General features: G+C 45.5%; 1 protein-coding gene across 4 annotated transcripts in view; it reads left to right on the top strand.

Moving 5' to 3' along the window:
• The first annotated feature begins 290 nt into the window (after positions 1-290).
• The window catches only part of MCF2L2 (MCF.2 cell line derived transforming sequence-like 2), a 503,791-nt gene continuing 484,575 nt past the window's right edge, over positions 291-19,506 (top strand). For 3 of the 4 annotated variants that reach the window (XM_056565302.1, XM_056565303.1, XM_056565301.1), the window contains exon 1: positions 292-939. In XM_056565302.1, the coding sequence (XP_056421277.1) occupies positions 861-939 (79 nt within the window). In that variant the 5' untranslated portion in view covers positions 292-860. Of the gene's footprint in view, positions 940-19,506 lie in introns of all 4 variants that reach the window. The other variant, XM_056565304.1, reaches the window with a different exon arrangement.

Raw genomic sequence — 19,506 nt, 5'->3', positions numbered from 1 at the left:
ATGAGAGAGATAGATATGATATATAGTTATATGAGAAAGATATGAGAGAGATAGATGTGATATATAGATATATGAGAGAGATATGAGAGAGATAGATATGATATATAGATATATGAGAGAGATATGAGACAGATAGATATGATATATAGATATATGAGAGAGAGATATGAGACAGATATATGTGATATATAGATATATGAGAGAGATATGAGAGAGATATATGTGATATATAGATATATGAGAGATATATGTGATATATAGATATATGAGACAGATATATGTGATATATAGATATATGAGAGAGATATGAGAGTTAGATATAAATGAGAGATGCCATTTCATTGGGTGATGGGATGTAGAGTTGATCTCCTCAGTGACTTCTCTGGTGATTGGATCAGTCCTGTATGAGGTGACCTTGTCTGGCAGTGGATCCCAGTGATCGCAATGCTCTGCAGGCATCACGTCATTGCTATGTGCAGACTAGGAGTTCTATAGGAGCCGCACACTCCAGTCCTGGCTCCATCCATCCGGGCTTTCCTTCCTCTCAGCATCTCCTTCCCCATAGCCCCTGGAGGCAGGTGCTGAGCCCGCAGCCATGTCCTGCCTCGTAGAAGGGTTTGCTGGAAGCGGCCGGGGAATGCAGCATCAGCAGCATTAATTCACAGCCGGAGCGGTGCCCATTGTGACCGGCATTCTATTCCCCGAAGCTGCGCTCTAGTGCTGACTGCTGCCAGCGTGCGTTGCCTAGTGACAGGCGGCTGTCAGCCTGGTGCGCTGGGAGTGGCACTGCCTGGCTTTGTACGCTGCACACACCGGCACATTGCAGTCTGCTCGGGAGCGGGGAGCATCTTCACCGGGAAATGCTTTACTGGCTGAGGGAAGAAGAGATGTCACACCAGGAGCTCACCCAGAGGCTGTCCACGGTCATCACCCATGTTGGTAAGAGCTGCGGCGTCATGACTGACAGGGTGTGGAGCACATCGTATTGTATTGTGTGCTGTAGTAGTGATGGCTCAGGTGTCATGACTGACAGGGTGTGGAGCACATCGTATTGTATTGTGTGCTGTAGTAGTGATGGCTCAGGTGTCATGACTGACAGGGTGTGCAGCACATCGTATTGTATTGTGTGCTGTAGTAGTGATGGCTCAGGTGTCATGACTGACAGGGTGTGCAGCACATCGTATTGTATTGTGTGCTGTAGTAGTGATGGCTCAGGTGTCATGACTGACAGGGTGTGCAGCACATCGTATTGTATTGTGTGCTGTAGTAGTGATGGCTCAGGTGTCATGACTGACAGGGTGTGCAGCACATCGTATTGTATTGTGTGCTGTAGTAGTGATGGCTCAGGTGTCATGACTGACAGGGTGTGGAGCACATCGTATTGTATTGTGTGCTGTAGTAGTGATGGCTCAGGTGTCATGACTGACAGGGTGTGCAGCACATCGTATTGTATTGTGTGCTGTAGTAGTGATGGCTCAGGTGTCATGACTGACAGGGTGTGCAGCACATCGTATTGTATTGTGTGCTGTAGTAGTGATGGCTCAGGTGTCATGACTGACAGGGTGTGCAGCACATCGTATTGTATTGTGTGCTGTAGTAGTGATGGCTCAGGTGTCATGACTGACAGGGTGTGCAGCACATCGTATTGTATTGTGTGCTGTAGTAGTGATGGCTCAGGTGTCATGACTGACAGGGTGTGCAGCACATCGTATTGTATTGTGTGCTGTAGTAGTGATGGCTCAGGTGTCATGACTGACAGGGTGTGCAGCACATCGTATTGTATTGTGTGCTGTAGTAGTGATGGCTCAGGTGTCATGACTGACAGGGTGTGCAGCACATCGTATTGTATTGTGTGCTGTAGTAGTGATGGCTCAGGTGTCATGACTGACAGGGTGTGCAGCACATCGTATTGTATTGTGTGCTGTAGTAGTGATGGCTCAGGTGTCATGACTGACAGGGTGTGCAGCACATCGTATTGTATTGTGTGCTGTAGTAGTGATGGCTCAGGTGTCATGACTGACAGGGTGTGCAGCACATCGTATTGTATTGTGTGCTGTAGTAGTGATGGCTCAGGTGTCATGACTGACAGGGTGTGCAGCACATCGTATTGTATTGTGTGCTGTAGTAGTGATGGCTCAGGTGTCATGACTGACAGGGTGTGCAGCACATCGTATTGTATAGTGTGCTGTAGTAGTGATGGCTCAGGTGTCATGACTGACAGGGTGTGCAGCACATCGTATTGTATTGTGTGCTGTAGTAGTGATGGCTCAGGTGTCATGACTGACAGGGTGTGCAGCACATCGTATTGTATAGTGTGCTGTAGTAGTGATGGCTCAGGTGTCATGACTGACAGGGTGTGAAGCACATCGTATTGTATAGTGTGCTGTAGTAGTGATGGCTCAGGTGTCATGACTGACAGGGTGTGCAGCACATCGTATTGTATTGTGTGCTGTAGTAGTGATGGCTCAGGTGTCATGACTGACAGGGTGTGGAGCACATCGTATTGTATTGTGTGCTGTAGTAGTGATGGCTCAGGTGTCATGACTGACAGGGTGTGGAGCACATCGTATTGTATAGTGTGCTGTAGTAGTGATGGCTCAGGTGTCATGACTGACAGGGTGTGGAGCACATCGTATTGTATTGTGTGCTGTAGTAGTGATGGCTCAGGTGTCATGACTGACAGGGTGTGGAGCACATCGTATTGTATTGTGTGCTGTAGTAGTGATGGCTCAGGTGTCATGACTGACAGGGTGTGCAGCACATCGTATTGTATTGTGTACTGTAGTAGTGATGGCTCAGGTGTCATGACTGACAGGGTGTGCAGCACATCGTATTGTATTGTGTGCTGTAGTAGTGATGGCTCAGGTGTCATGACTGACAGGGTGTGCAGCACATCGTATTGTATTGTGTGCTGTAGTAGTGATGGCTCAGGTGTCATGACTGACAGGGTGTGGAGCACATCGTATTGTATTGTGTGCTGTAGTAGTGATGGCTCAGGTGTCATGACTGACAGGGTGTGGAGCACATCGTATTGTATAGTGTGCTGTAGTAGTGATGGCTCAGGTGTCATGACTGACAGGGTGTGCAGCACATCGTATTGTATTGTGTGCTGTAGTAGTGATGGCTCAGGTGTCATGACTGACAGGGTGTGGAGCACATCGTATTGTATTGTGTGCTGTAGTAGTGATGGCTCAGGTGTCATGACTGACAGGGTGTGCAGCACATCGTATTGTATTGTGTACTGTAGTAGTGATGGCTCAGGTGTCATGACTGACAGGGTGTGCAGCACATCGTATTGTATTGTGTTCTGTAGTAGTGATGGCTCAGGTGTCATGACTGACAGGGTGTGCAGCACATCGTATTGTATTGTGTGCTGTAGTAGTGATGGCTCAGGTGTCACATCACTATGTGGGCTCCATTGTGTTACTATTACAGCTATGATGAATGTACTGCGGTAAGTGCACATGTGAATGGTTTCCAGAGCTCTCTATGTCAGGGCTGACACATTCACCCCTCACATGTGGTGCTAAAGAGAAGATAATACAATATTTAGTAATATCTAGTAATATTGAAACTGTGTTTACCAACAATAATTAAATGTATCAAAGATGTATGTATCTATATCTATCTTATCCCTATCAACCTTTAGCTATCTAGCTATCTCTGTCTTGTATATGACACTATATTACAGTGTTTTTTTTAGATTTATCAAAGATAATTGACCCTAAATATCAAACCATATGGTAAATATAAGTGCAGGAGTCATAAGTTGTGCTGTCATGTCTGCAGCAATTGCTTGACAACCATTGTGGTAGGTACTATAGCTCCAACAGGGGTTGTCACTCAGCTTTTCCAGCCCCTGGAACAGTGTTTCCCAACCGGTGTTCCTCCAGCTGTTGCAAAACTACAACTCCCAGCATGCCCAGACAGCCGTTGGCCGTCTGGGCATTCTGGGAGTTGTAGTTTTGCAACATCTGGAGGCACACAGGTTGGGAAACACTACCCTGGAACAACCAACATTACATGGTTAAAGGGGTAGTCCAGTGGTGAAAAACCGCTGGGGCCCCCTGCGATCTCTCTGTACAGGGCCCCGGCTCTCCGGCCAGATAGCGGGTGTCGACCCCCGCACGAAGCGGCGGCCGACACGCCCCCTCAATACATCTCAATGGCAGAGCCGGAGATTGCCGAAGGCAGCGCTTCGGCTCTGCCATAGAGTTGTATTGAGGGGGCGTGACGGCCGCCGCTTTGTGCGGAGGTCGACACGCCCCCTTCCCGCGGGCTCTCGGGGCTCCGTACAGGAGATCGCAGGGGGCCCCAGCGGTTGGACCCCCGTGATCTGCAACTTATCCCCTATCCTTAAGATAGGGGATAAGTTGTTCACCACTGAGTCACCACTGGACTACTCCTTTAAAGTTGTGATACCTCCCATTCCGGTATCACTGTACAGTGGTCCCTCAAGTTACAATATTAATTGGTTCCAGGACAACCATTGTATGTTGAAACCATTGTATGTTGAGACCAGAACTCTATGGAAACCTGATAATTGGTTCTGAAGCCCCAAAATGTCGTCCAAAAATAGGAAAAAGTGAGGATTAAAGAAAAATAAGTAGATAACTAATACAGATAAAGCAAATCCTTACATATAAAAGTAAGAAAGATCTGCTGGGAGCTGAAAATCACTGTCTATGTCAGTGTTTCACAACCAGGGTGCCTCCAGCTGTTGCAAAACTACAACTCCCAGCATGCCCGGACAGCCAACGGCTGTCCGGGCATGCTGGGAGTTGTAGTTTTGCAACAGCTGGAGGCACCTGGGTTGGGAAACAATGGTTTATGTAGAGGAAAGGAGCTTCTTCAGGGTCCTATGCAGTACACACAGTGTCCCAAATGGAGCTACCCTTACTTGGTGTCCAAAGGAGCAGCTAACCCTGGCACAGGTAAGGAGTAGTACAGAAATTGTAGTTCCTTCCTGTACTGTAGGGGGCGCTACCAGACAGCCATTCAGTGCATGCAGTTCAGTAATACAGGTGATTTACCAGTAAAATGCACATTCTGATTGGTCAGTTCCTCCAGTTGTGACATGTCTCACAGATCTGGACTGTCCGTACATTGTATGTTGAGTCTGGTTTCAAGTTACAATGGTCCAGAAAAAAACATTGCATGTTGAAACTATTGTATGTTGAGGCCATTGTAAGTTGAGGGATCACTATATATTAATAGTTGTTATATACAGGTGAAACTCGAAAAATTAGAATATCGTGCAAAGTTAATTTATTTCAGTAATGCAACTTAAAAGGTGAAACTAATATCTGAGAGAGACTCATTACATGCAAAGAAAGATAGTTCAAGCCGTGATTTGTGGTAATTGTGATGATTATGGCTTACAGCTCATGAAAACCCCAAATCCCAAATATATGATATGATTTGGGGAGCCATGTCATCTGCTGGGGTTGGTCCACTGTGCTTCAAGTCCAGGCTCAACGTATCCGTCTACCAGGAGATTTTGGAGAACTTCATGATTCCTTTCCTTTTAACTCCTTGGGGACAGAGGGCGTACCTATACACCGTCAGCCCACTCCCTTTCTATAACGCGGGGCCGCGGCATCCTGAACAGCTTACAGGACAGCCGGAGGGTCCCTACCTGCCTCCATGCTGTCTGATCGCCGAATGACTGCTCAGTGCCTGAGATCCAGGGATGAGCAGTCAAGCGGCAGAATCATTGATCACTGGTTTCCTATGAGAAACCATTGATCAATGTAAAAGATCAGTGTGTGCAGTGTTATAGCCCCATATGGGAGCTATAGCATTGCATAAAAAAAGTGAAAAAAAAGTGAATAAAGGTCATTTAACACCTTCCCTAATAAAAGTTTGAATCACCCCCCTTTTCCCAATTAAAAAAAAAACTGTGTAAATAAATATAAACATATGTAGTATCGCCGCGTGCATAAATGTCCGAATTATAAAAATATATCATTAATTAGACCGCATGGTCAATGGCGTACATGCAAAAAAATTCCAAAGTCCAAAATAGCGTATTTTTGGTCACTTTTTAGATCATGAAAAAATTAATAAAAAGTGATCAAAAAGTCTGATCAATACATAAATGGTACCGCTAAAAATTTCAGATCACGGCGCAAAAAATGGGCCCTCATACCACACCATACGCGGAAAAATAAAAAAGTTATAGGGGTCAGAAGATGACAATTTTAAACATATAAATTTTCCTGCATGTAGTTATGATTTTTTTTCGAAGTACGGCAATATCAAACCTATACAAGTAGGGTATCATTTTAATCGTATGGACCTACAGAATAAACAGAAGTTGTCATTTTTACCGAAAAATGTACTGTGCAGAAACGGAAGCCCCCAAAAATTACAAAATGGCATTTATTCTTCACTTTTGTCGCACAATGATTTTTTTTCCCCATTTCGCCGTAGATTTTTGGGTAAAATGACTGATGTCTTTACAAGTAGAATTGGTGGCGCAAAAAATAAGCCATCATATGAATTTTTAGCTGCAAAATTGAAAAAGTTATGATTTTTAAAATATAAGGGGGAAAAAACGAAAGTGCAAAAACTGGAACACCCTCCATCCCCAAGGGGTTAAAGGAGATCTGTAGTGCTCTGAACTTTATCTCCTATCTGAAGGATAGGGGATAAGTTTTAGATCGCGGGGGGTCCGAGCGCTAGGGCCCCCCGTGATCTCTTGTACGGGGCCACGGCAATGTACAGGAAAGGGTGTGTTCCTTCCCCACACGCCCCCTCCATGTATCTCTATGGGATCATGCAGGGATGGAACACCCCCTTTCCTGTACATTGCCGTGGCCCCGAAGAGGAGATCGTGGGGGTCCCCAGCGCTCGGACCCCCGGTGATCTAAAACTTAAACCCACTACAGATCTCCTTTAAGTTGCATTACTGAAATACAATGAACTTTTACACAATATTAAAATTTTGGGAGTTTCACCTGTAGACCAGGAAATGTGTGTGACGGCTAAAATGGGGACTAGTTTTTTAGAGTACAGTATATTTATATAGGGCATATGTTCATATAGGACAACACCATGTAATGAAACATAATTAACATGTAATAAAATCCTAATGACTTTATTGATAATCCGATTGCAAAGAAATATTAAAACATTGTTTGTATTTTGTCATACATTACAAAAGCCAAAACTAGATGTAGATGAGAAAGAGGCCACAGACAGTTAAATATAGTATTACTAAAACTCTGCTACAACATTTCATTGATAGAACAACTACTTCAATAAAATTACAGAAAAAAATCACAATGAATTATAATTCATTTATTTATATAGTGCCGACATATTCCATAGCGTTGTATAGAGATTGTCATTCAGATGCTGAACGCTTGTCTCTAAGGCCTCTGGTAGCTGCTTCAGCAAAGACTTGGATGTTACAGCTATGAGCACATAACTCAAAGAGAGAGAATTAAGACGGCTGCCCCATTATATAGTGGGGGCTGGACTAAAGCCCATTGGTCAAGCTGTGGGTCATAGGTTAAGCTGATGCTCTCTGGGAGTACATGTTGCAACAACTCATATAACGGCATAACATAACATGTGACAGAATTACTCACACAGGTCCTTGAGTCCTCCAAAGGTCCTGTATACTATCTAGACATAAGAATCCTGTCTATGACCTTAAAGATACACATACCACATTTAATAAATTAACAAGAGAACAAGGGGAGTCCCTGCAGGGGAGCCCCCAGGTCACTGAGGGACTCAACCTGACAGGGCCTACAGGTAGTACAGGAACGTGTACCTGTACTGGGACATCACACATACACGTCATTTTTTTCTCCTCCACTGTTCTGGCAAAGTGTAACTCTATGGAGGAAGCACAGTGACATGTATGATCACATGCTCCACCATAGGACACCATGATATGAACTGGAAGCCATATCAGGAGAATGGGAGAGTGGAGCTATAGTTTTACACAGAACAGGGTCACAGACAGGATGAAATACATGTAAATGCCTCACAGGGAGGTTCTACCTACAGGGGTGGCAAGCTACCTACAGGGGGCAAACTACCTGCAGGGAAAAAACTGAAAACTACATGCAGGGGGTCCTACTTACAGGGGGCAAACTGCCTATAAGGGGTGCAACCTACAGAGAGCAAACTCCCTGCATTGGAGTCATACCTACTGGAGGGCACTATATCAGTAGGCAAACTACCTACAGGGTGGTCCTACATATTAAGGGGCAAACTACTTACTGGGAGCAAAACTACCTACAGGGGCGAACTTCCTATAGGAAGCTCATTCCTAAAGCGGGCGAACTACCTGCATGTGAGTCCTACATAATCCGGGAAAACTACCTACAGGAGGAAAACTGCATATGGAGGGGTAGTTGTGCCCTGCAGTAAAAATTATTTTCTAGGTATGCCCTGAACTGCAAAAGGTTGGGAAACACTACTGCTTTAGAGTATGTTCACATATACTTTATATGTTGCATATACCATATGTTGCAGATTTCATCCTGCAGATTTTATGCTGAAGATTTTATCATTTAATTAACAGAATAAAATCCACAGCATATACAGTACTTGTGAACATACCCTTATAACAACACATTTAGTGACCAAATCTCACAGCATTGAAGGTATGTAATATGATGTGAGTTCAGTTCATTACACCAGTGGTCAGGCCAGGACACTGAAACATTAAAAGTGGACTGAGAAAGTGCTCCTGTGAAACAGACCTGCCCAAATATTGTCGCATATTATGGTTATGGTTATGGTTATGGAGCAGCAGAGCTTAATCAAGTCTGACGGGCATGTTGCCCTATGTGAGTGTAGGTTGTGTAACATAGTTTGGCATAAAATAAAGATTTTTTTTGTCATTTTATGATGTACTGTTGAGTGTCCCCTGCTTGCTAGTCAGTCCCCTCTGTTGTGTACTGTATATATAACGGAATATCAGTATATTACTTATGTGAGCAGCGTTGTCTTATAAGTCTATATGATAAAGGATATATACACATGCAGTGAACAGTTGGAGTTTATGTGACTGTATGGATACGAACTACACCTGAGACTATATATATGCTGTGTGAATATGTGTGCAACTATATCAAGTGCATATATGGGGATGTTGCAATAGAGGTCTATGAACATGTCAAATATTTCTCTGTCGGATGCAGTATATAGATAGAGAATTACAGACCTATTGGCTATTTACCTGTGAATTCTCTGAAAACAAGAGCATAGACTCCAGATATAATATGAGTCTCAATACAATACAAATACAAAATGCTTATATACTGCTATATAGCGTGGACACTATGATGGCGGCATAACTGTATATGTTTTTTGGCAATAACATTTTTTAGCTTTTTATCTGTGGATTATTAAATGTTATGTTTTAAATCTCATTCTCTATCAGTGCGAGATGTATTGGTATATGAGATAACCTTATAATTTGGATGTGTAATACCACATATCAGTGCCTAATGCATATGTACACATATGAAACCATAGACACACTGTTTTCCTTTTTTGTATGACATGATATATTTCGGATCGGGCTTCCAGAGGCTTTCTACCCAGATGCCTGTGCTACAGGGCCCATCGGCTTTTTGCTACTTCTCCCCGAAACATAGAATTTTTTTTAGTATATGGAGGTAGGAACAACATTGACTTCCACTTAAGGTGCTATTGCAACTTACCACGTGTTCTCTCTGGCCACAGGAGAACCCTGTGCACAGTGGACAGGAAAAACAATTAGTACTGACAATACATGTTTTGGTATTGGTATGCACTGGAATATAAGTATACTGACTAGAACTGTACTGGCGCAATTTTTGTCGCGAACATGTGTTTTTTCTGCAATATGGACACAATTCAGACTGGGGGGGGGTGTTTTTTTGCATAAGGCACACACCCACATCCTGTTTGTGACGCCAAAAGTTGTGGTGATTAACCTTACCATGACGCCTGGGCGTGGTTGACCTATACACCACCCGAGGTAGGCCAGCTTCACCTGTGCCAGGCACGGGGCAAATAATCACTCCGACGCAAGGGTACCTTGCTTTACTAATGTTGGAAAGATGGTACAATTTGTTACAGCTCAGATTAGCGAGAAGGAGTTGTAGGGTGAACTTAGGGAAGCTTGCTGAGACTTATAGTTGATTGTGCTGTATATAATTGACTTCACTGGTATGCAGCCCACGCTATACTTTAAGGATTTGGACTTGACTAACTTGACTGAAGTAATCCCATAGACTGTAGGCCTACCGCAAGGCTTTGGATTTCACCTGGGTAGTGGGATTAACTTGTAGTTGATGCATGGCTGCTGGGCTATGCCGCAGGCCTCCTTTCAGATCCACCTCACAGACGTTACTCCTCACCAAACTGTACCTCCGAACAATCTCAAGAGAGAGAACTGAACTCTGGCTACAGTATATAAGGGGACAATTTAGAGCCTTCCCATTGGGCAGATAAGTCACATGTGTACCACTGCATAATCACCTTAACAACAAGGTCTTGACAACAGGTTTCTTAAGGTAAAAAGTGCATAGCAAATACCATACATTAACCCTTATGTAACATTACATTATTTAGTGCATTATGGAGAGTTCTAAGGAGAATGGGCCCAAGACGAACATTGAAGCAGCATCTGCCACACAGGATGGGCAGGAGTACAGAAGAACACGTGATTCTGTACTGGGTCACCACAGTGATATATCCACAGTATATGGCACAGTATTTACAGTCATGGCCGTAAATGTTGGCACCCCTGAAATTTTTCTAGAATATGACGAATTTCTCAAAGAAAAGGACTGAAGTAACACATGTTTTGCCATACACATGTTTATTCCCTTTGTGTGTATTGGAACTAAACCAAAGAAGGGAGGAGAAAAAGCAAATTGGACATAATGTCACACCAAACTCCAACAATGGTCTGGACAAAATTATTGGCACCCTTTCAAAATTGTGGAGAAATAAGATTGTTTCAAGCATGTGATGCTCCTTTAAACTCACCTGGGGCAAGTAACATGTGTGGGCAATATAAAAATCACACCTGAAAGCAGATAAAAAGGAGAGACGTTCACTTAGTCTTACCATTGTGTGTCTGTGTGTGCCACACTAAGCATGGACAACAGAAAGAGGAGAAGAGAACTGTCTGAGGACTTGAGAACCAAAATTGTGGAAAAATATCAACAATCTCATGGTTACAAGTCCATCCCCAGAGATCTAGATTTGCCTTTGTCCACAGTGCGCAACATTATCAAGAAGTTTTCAACCCATGGCACTGTAGCTAATCTCCCTGGACGTGAATAGAAGAGAAAATTTGATGAAAGGTGTCAATTCAGGATAGTCCGGATGGTGGATAAGCAGCCCCAAACAAGTTCCAAAGATATTCAAGCTGGCCTTCAGGCTCAGGGAGCATCAGTGTCAGCACAAACTATCTATCGACATTTAAATGAAATGAAACGCTATGGCAGGAGACCCAGGAGGACCCCACTGTTGACACAGAGACATAAAAAAAGCAAGACTACATTTTGCCAAAATGAATTGAGTAAGCCAAAATCCTTCTGGGAAAATGTCTTGTGGACAAATGAGACCAAAATTGAGCTTTTTGGTAAAGCCCATCATTCTACTGTTTACCGAAAATGGAGTGAGGCCTACAAAGAAAAGAACACAGTACCTACAGTGAAATATGGTGGAGGTTCAATGATGTTTTGGGGTTGTTTTGCTGCCTTTGGCACTGGGTGCCTTGAATGTGTGCAAGATATCATGAAATCTGTGGATTACCATTGGATTTTGGGTCGCACTGTACAGCCCAGTGTCAGAAAGCTGGGTTTGCAGAACAATGACTCCAAACATACTTTAAATAGCACCCAGAAATGGATGGCAACAAAGCGCTGGAGAGTTCTGAAGTGGCAGCAATGAGTCCAGATCTAAATCCCATTGAACACCTGTGGAGAGATCTTAAAATTGCTGTTGGGAAAAGGCACCCTTCCAATAAGAGAACGGAAGTTTTTCACAACAGGATTTTGGAACTGGAGGTCCGCGCTGCCGAAAGGGATGTTGGCATCAAGGGTAGTTGAGACCAGATCAGGTAAGAGATATATACTTTATTGCACGCAACGCGTTTCAAGGCCGAGTTGGTCCTTTCATCAGGCGCCTTTCGGCAGCACGGACCTCCAGTTCCAAAATCCTGTTGTGCAAAACTTCCATTGTCTTACACACCAAGCCAGCGTGGGAACGCCGCTGCAGCCTCCTTCAGCTCCTGGTGCTTTGCTTTCATGAGTATTGTGCCTTATCTCTGCACAACCATACCAGGTGAGCATATAGTGCACCAGTTCCTCTCTTTGCTTTATTAATCGGATCTACACATGGGAGCGCTTTGTGTTCTGTTCTTTTTTGTTTTCCAATAAGAGAGACCTGGAGCAGTTTGCAAAGAAAGAGTTGTCACGATGCCGGCTGGCAGGTAGTGGATCCTCTGTGCCAGAGAGGGATAGCGAGGACCGTGCTAGTGGACCGGTTCTAAGACACTACTGGTTTTCACCAGAGCCCGCCGCAAAGCGGGATGGTCTTGCTGCGGCGGTAGTGACCAGGTCGTAACCACTAGCAACGGCTCACCTCTCTGGCTGCTGAAGATGCTGATGATGCTGAAGAAAGGCGAGGTACAAGGGAGTAGGCAGAAGCAAGGTCGGACGTAGCAGAAGGTCGAGGCAGGCAGCAAGGATCGTAGTCAGGGGCAACGGCAGGAGGTCAGGAACACGGGCTAGGAACAGACAAGGGAACGCTTTCACTAGGCACTGAGGCAACAAGATCCGGCAAGGGAGTGCAGGGGAAGTGAGGTAATATAGGGAAGTGCACAGGTGATCACACTAATAGGTAATTGGAAGATTGGGCCAGGCACCAACATTGGTGCACTGGCCCTTTAAATTGCAGAGACCCGGCGCGCGCGCGCCCTAGGGAGCGGGGCCGCGCGCGCCGGGACAGGACCGACGGAGAGCGAGTCAGGTACGGGGACCGGGGTGCGCATCGCGAGCGGGCGCCACCCGCATCGCGAATCGCACCCCGGCAGGAGGCGGGACCGCAGCGCACCCGGTCAGTGGATCTGACCGGGGCGCTGCAGCAACGGGGATGAGGCGAGCGCTCCGGGGAGGAACGGGGACCCGGAGCGCTCGGCGTAACAGTACCCCCCCCCTTGGGTCTCCCCCTCTTCTTGGGGCCAAAGAACCTGAGGAAAAAAAAGTCAATTTTTCCGTGAAGAGGTCCGATGCACATTAGGAGGGGTTCTGTGCGGAAACGCATGAGACTGGTCACAGGGACGTAGAACCTGTTGATAAGAGAGGCCAAAAAAAATTTTCCTGCAGATCCGGAATCCAAGGGGACCATAGTAGAGAAGGAGAAGGTAGAGGCAGATATCCGCACAGACACAGTAAGGCGTGGAGAAGCAGAGTTGACATCAAGAACTGTGTCACCTTTGTGCGGAGTCAGCGTACGTCTTTCCAGGCGGGGAGGACGGATAGGACAATCCTTCAGGAAGTGTTCGGTACTGGCATAGTACAAGCAAAGATTCTCCATGCGGCGTCGTGTCCTCTCTTGAGGTGTCAAGCGAGACCGGTCAACTTGCATAGCCTCCGCGGCGGGAAGCACAGGAACGGATTGCAGAGGACCAGAGGAGAGAGGAGCCGGGGAGAAAAAACGCTTCGTGCGAACAAAGTCCATATCCAGGCGGAGCTCCAGACGCCATCCGGAAGAACGCATGTCAATGCGAGTGGCAAGATGAATGAGTTCATGTAGGTCAGCAGGAGTCTCTCGTGCGGCCAGAACATCTTTAATGTTGCTGGATAGGCCTTTTTTAAAGGTCGCGCAGAGAACCTCACTATTCCAGGACAACTCGTAAGCAAGAGCACGGAACTGAATGGCGTACTCGCCAATGGAAGAAACACCCTGTTCCAGGTTCAGTAGGGCAATCTCGGCAGAAGAAGCTCGGGCAGGCTCCTCGAAGACACCACGGACCTCAGCGAAGAAGGACTGGACTGTGGCTGTGGCAGAATCATTGCGGTCCCCATCAAACTTGTCCGGCAGGGACAAGCAGGGGTTAGGAACGGCCGGTTGCTGCGGAGGAGTTGCAGGAGCCGGCGGAGGAGATGGTTGTTGCAGCTGTAGCTGTGACTGAAGTTGCTGTATCTGCGGCAGCAGCTGCTGTGACTGAAGTTGCTGTATCTGCGGCAGCAGCTGCTGTAACTGTGAGTGAAGACGCTGTGTCTCGGAGATCAAGTATGCCAGCTGTTGATCTCGTTGGGCGATCTTTCCGCCAAATTTGTCCGGCAGGGACAAGCAGGGGTTAGGAACGGCCGGTTGCTGCGGAGGAGTTGCAGGAGCCGGCGGCGGAGAAGGTAGTTGCAGCTGTAGCTGTTGCTGTATCTGCGGCTGCAGCTGCTGTATCTGTGACTGAATACGCAGTGCCTCGGAGGTCAAGTATGCCAGCTGTTGATCTCGTTGCGCTATCTGTTGCGACTGCTGGGCGATCTGACGAGCTTGCTGGGCGACCAGCGTAGGGAGGTCAGCGACAACTGGCAGAGGAACTTCAGCGGGATCCATGGCCGGATCTACTGTCACGATGCCGGCTGGCAGGTAGTGGATCCTCTGTGCCAGAGAGGGATAGCGAGGACCGTGCTAGTGGACCGGTTCTAAGACACTACTGGTTTTCACCAGAGCCCGCCGCAAAGCGGGATGGTCTTGCTGCGGCGGTAGTGACCAGGTCGTAACCACTAGCAACGGCTCACCTCTCTGGCTGCTGAAGATGCTGATGATGCTGAAGAAAGGCGAGGTACAAGGGAGTAGGCAGAAGCAAGGTCGGACGTAGCAGAAGGTCGAGGCAGGCAGCAAGGATCGTAGTCAGGGGCAACGGCAGGAGGTCAGGAACACGGGCTAGGAACAGACAAGGGAACGCTTTCACTAGGCACTGAGGCAACAAGATCCGGCAAGGGAGTGCAGGGGAAGTGAGGTAATATAGGGAAGTGCACAGGTGATCACACTAATAGGTAATTGGAAGATTGGGCCAGGCACCAACATTGGTGCACTGGCCCTTTAAATTGCAGAGACCCGGCGCGCGCGCGCCCTAGGGAGCGGGGCCGCGCGCGCCGGGACAGGACCGACGGAGAGCGAGTCAGGTACGGGGACCGGGGTGCGCATCGCGAGCGGGCGCCACCCGCATCGCGAATCGCACCCCGGCAGGAGGCGGGACCGCAGCGCACCCGGTCAGTGGATCTGACCGGGGCGCTGCAGCAACGGGGATGAGGCGAGCGCTCCGGGGAGGAACGGGGACCCGGAGCGCTCGGCGTAACAAGAGTGGTCCAACATTCCGGCTGAGAGGTGTAAGAAGCTTATTGATGGTTATAGGAAGCAACTGATTTCAGTTATTTTTTCCAAAGGGTGTGCAACCAAATATTAAGGGTGCCATTAATTTTGTCCAGCCCATTTTTGGAGTTTGGTGTGACATTATGTCCAATTTGCTTTTTTTCCCTCCCTTTTTTTGGATTAGTTCCAATACACACAAAGGGAATAAACATGTGTATAGCAAAACATGTGTTACTGCAATCCTTTTCTGTGAGAAATACTTCATTTTCTAGAAAAATTTCAGGGGTGCCAACATTTACAGCCATAACTGTAGGTTAAGGCAAAACTAGAATTGGATTAAAAACAGAGAAGAAGCAGTTTCTTTGAAAACAACCACTGCAGTTATTAAGAAAACACCGGAAGTGGATTCAAGAGGAAAGAAAGTTTTCAAAAGAAAGTGAAAACCCAACCTTATAGTTTTTCTCTGTGTCATTTCAACTCCTCATTTTGGCTTAAAATACTGTGTGAAGTCCAGCCTACATTGATAACGCACAGTGGGTTTCCCGTTGCAAGTTTATTACCATTCACTTCAATGGATCTGCCGTCAATCTGAAAATCTGCCTATGTTGTGGATTTTCTGCGGACCCATTGACATAAATGCTAATAAAACTCCCATAGTGGGAAACGATTGTGAAGATACTCGGGTTTTTTAATGTAAAATATAATTAGCTTTTATTAACACATATGCAAAAGATACATACAATAATAAAAATGAAAAGAGGATAAAATAAGGCACTACAATAGCAGTCACAGAAGATGGGGGCAGGCAAGTAATGTGGACCTACATGGAGTACAGGGAATAACTGGTATACCATAGAAAATACAAATGTAAACATGGAAGAGGTCACTGAATATCATTACAAAATGTCCATAAGCATATGGGTGACAAGCAGTATAACAGTGACACATCAAAGAATGTCCTAAAAGGGAAAAAGTGCAATGCACAGAGAGTAACCAAGGGAGAAATGAATGAGACACCATGAAGTCCTCCTGCCATGCAGCCACACACCTACCTCCTCCTACCCCTAAGGTAGGAGGAGGTAGGTGTGAGGCTGCATGGCAGGAGGACTTCATGGTGTCTCATTAATTTCTCCCTTGGTTACTCTCTGTGCATTGCACTTCATACTTCATACTTCATGCTGTGTGTGACCCTACTCTTAAAGGGAAACTTAAAACCTGATTATCCACATTAAACATAATATACTGGGTTATATTGCGAATGAACAGCATTAAAAACAGTGGTCACTTACTTTAATCTGGGTGGTAGTTTCAGAATTATGCCCTTTTTTTCTTCTGTTGCTATTTCACTGCTGTGTGCAATGTTGCCAAACTCCCCTGCCTTCCAGCCCACCTCTGTGATAAATATTCAGATGTGATCACTAGCATGCAGGGGTTGAGCAGGCTAGTGATCAGAGCACCCTGCACCCTGCTCTCACTCCGGGCAGGCTAGAGAAGACATATTAATGAAATTAATCAGAGGAGTGGGCCAGGGTGGGGAATATTGAGGAGGCAGAGCAGCTCAGCGAGCCAGCTCCCCACCTCTATTGCTCACAGCAGCACAATAGCAATCGGAAAATAAAAAAAAGAACATATCTTTGAAACTACTACAAAGTTTACAGTATGTGACCACTGTTTTTAGGGTTGTTTACCAGCACTATAACCCAATATATTGGGTTTAGTGAGGGTGAACAGGCTGTCAGTTTCCCTTTAATTGTCTAATTTGTAAAAGGGGTACTCCCGTGGAAAACTTTTTTTTTTTTTAAAACAACTGGTGCCAGAAAGTTAAACAGATTTGTAAATGACTTCTTTTAAAAAATCTTAATCTTTCCAGTACTTTTTAGGGTCTGCATACTACAGAGGAAATGGTTTTCTTTTTGGAACATAGAGCTCTCTGCTGACATCATGACCACAGTGCTCTCTGCTGACATCATGACCACAGTGCTCTCTGCTGACATCTCTGTCCAGAGCAGCATATTTTTGTTATGGGGATTTTCTCCTACTCTGGACAGTTCTTTAAATGGACAGAGATGTCAGCAGAGAGCACTGTGGTCATGATGTCAGCAGAGAGCTCTGTGTTCCAAAAAGAAAACCATTTCCTCTGTAGTATTCAGCAGCTAATAAGTACTGGAAGAATAGAAGTAATTTACAAATCTGTTTAACTTTCTGGCACCAGTTGATTTAAAAAAAAAACAAACGTTTTCCACGGGAGTACCCCTTTAATCTACTTAGATTATATAAATTACTACATTCTATAAATAAATATACGATCTAGGCGCTTCCTTGTCTGTGGGTGTAACCTGTGCTAGTTTGGGGATTTTGTGTACCCTTACTGCTGCCGCGTATATACCATGGGTCCCTGTCTACCATAGATGTGTACCGGAGTACTAGTAAAATCAATAAATAAGCATATACCAGCACTGAGAGGGTTAAGAAACAGAGATACTTTTATTGTTGAATGCTGATGTAATCTGCAGATAGTGGTAATAATCCTCAATGTGTCAATGGTCTAGATAAAAATAAAGGGAAATCTGTGTATAATGAGCTGTAGTGCCCAGGTATCCCTACAAGTAGATCTACAATGTAATGCACTTACACAACATTGTGCTCACCTCTATGTATACATAGATGTGTAACTGTCCCAGATGCGAGGTGGCAGTGTGTGGTAAAGAAAAGAGCGTGATATCCTGGACAAAAATAAATGAAAGGGTTAAAGGAGAACTACGGGATTGAAAAATGTATCCCCTATCCTAAGGATAGGGGATAAGTTTTAGATCGCGGTGGGTACGACCGCTGGGGTATTCCAGGCCAAAGCTTTTTTTTATATATCAACGGGCTCCGGAAAGTTAAACAGATTTGTAAATTACTTCTATTAAAAAATCTTAATCCTTCCAATAGTTATTGGCTTCTGAAGTTGAGTTGTTGTTTTCTGTCTAACTGCTCTCTGATGACTCATGTCCCGGGAGCTGTGCAGTTCCTATGGGGATATTCTCCCATCATGCACAGCTCCCGGGACGTGACATCATCATTGAGCAGTTAGACAGAAAACTTCAGAAGTTAATAACTATTGGAAGGATTAAGATTTTTTAATAGAAGTAATTTATAAATCTGTTTAACTTTCTGGAGCCAGTTGATGTATATAAAAAAAGGTTTTGCCTGGAATACCCCTTTTAATAAATGTTCTGCTGCTAGGCTTCCGTTCCGGCGGCCCCTAGTTTGTTGACATTTATACTGTAGCATAATCCTACATATGTAGTTGCGGTATGATGCACTACAGATCCAAACCTTAAATAAAGTGCCTGGTGCAATGTTCAGCTGGTAGGCTTCCGTTTTGGCGGCCCCTAATTTGTAGGATATTTATACTGTACTATAATCCTAGATATGTAGTTGCAGTATGATGCACTACAGATCCAAACCTTAAATAAAGTGCCTGGTGCAATGTTCTGCAGAGAGAATTCTGCTTTACTGGCCCTATTAAATAGGAGAGAGGCGCATGCTATACAATAAGTTGTAATTCCGTTCGCCTCCTTTGCCAAAGCTAAACCTAAACCGTACCTTATCGGTGGAAAGGAGTATATTCCAGTTATGTTGGCTCCTCTGTTTCGCTGTATTCCGGTGTCCTTGGTGACTAGGGACGGTCTTGGAGACTACCCCGGCCAGTGGTGTCTTGACCAGTAGCGTTCCTGCAGCAACTGCTATGGATCAGGTGACAACTAGTAAGTGACATCACTCACCAGTGTTCCCCTGATCCACCTAACCCTTTCATTTATTTATTTGTCCAGAATATCACGCTCTTTTCTTTACCACACACTGCCACCTCGCATCTGGGACAGTTACACATCTATGTATATACACAGATTCAGGGCCGCCATCAAGGGGGTACAACATATACTTGGGTAAGGGGCCCGGCTGGCCCGGACTTTTTTTGTGTGTGTCAGTGAGTGACTGTCTGTCACTCACTGACCACTGGGGGCGCACCCTTCCGCAGCCACAGTTTTTTTTTTTTAGGAAGCCCTAAGACAATACTGGTGGGGCTGCGCGCCTCTATCTAGTTACCTGCTGTCAGGAGCGCAGCACTGTCACATTACCCCCTCCCTCCGCGGCCTAGATGCTGATGGTATA

Source organism: Hyla sarda, chromosome 3, assembly GCF_029499605.1.
Source record: "Hyla sarda isolate aHylSar1 chromosome 3, aHylSar1.hap1, whole genome shotgun sequence".
In the NCBI taxonomy this organism is placed as follows: domain Eukaryota; kingdom Metazoa; phylum Chordata; class Amphibia; order Anura; family Hylidae; genus Hyla; species Hyla sarda.
Note: the sequence above shows the minus strand (reverse complement) of the source record. Positions and strands in the feature narration are given on the sequence as shown.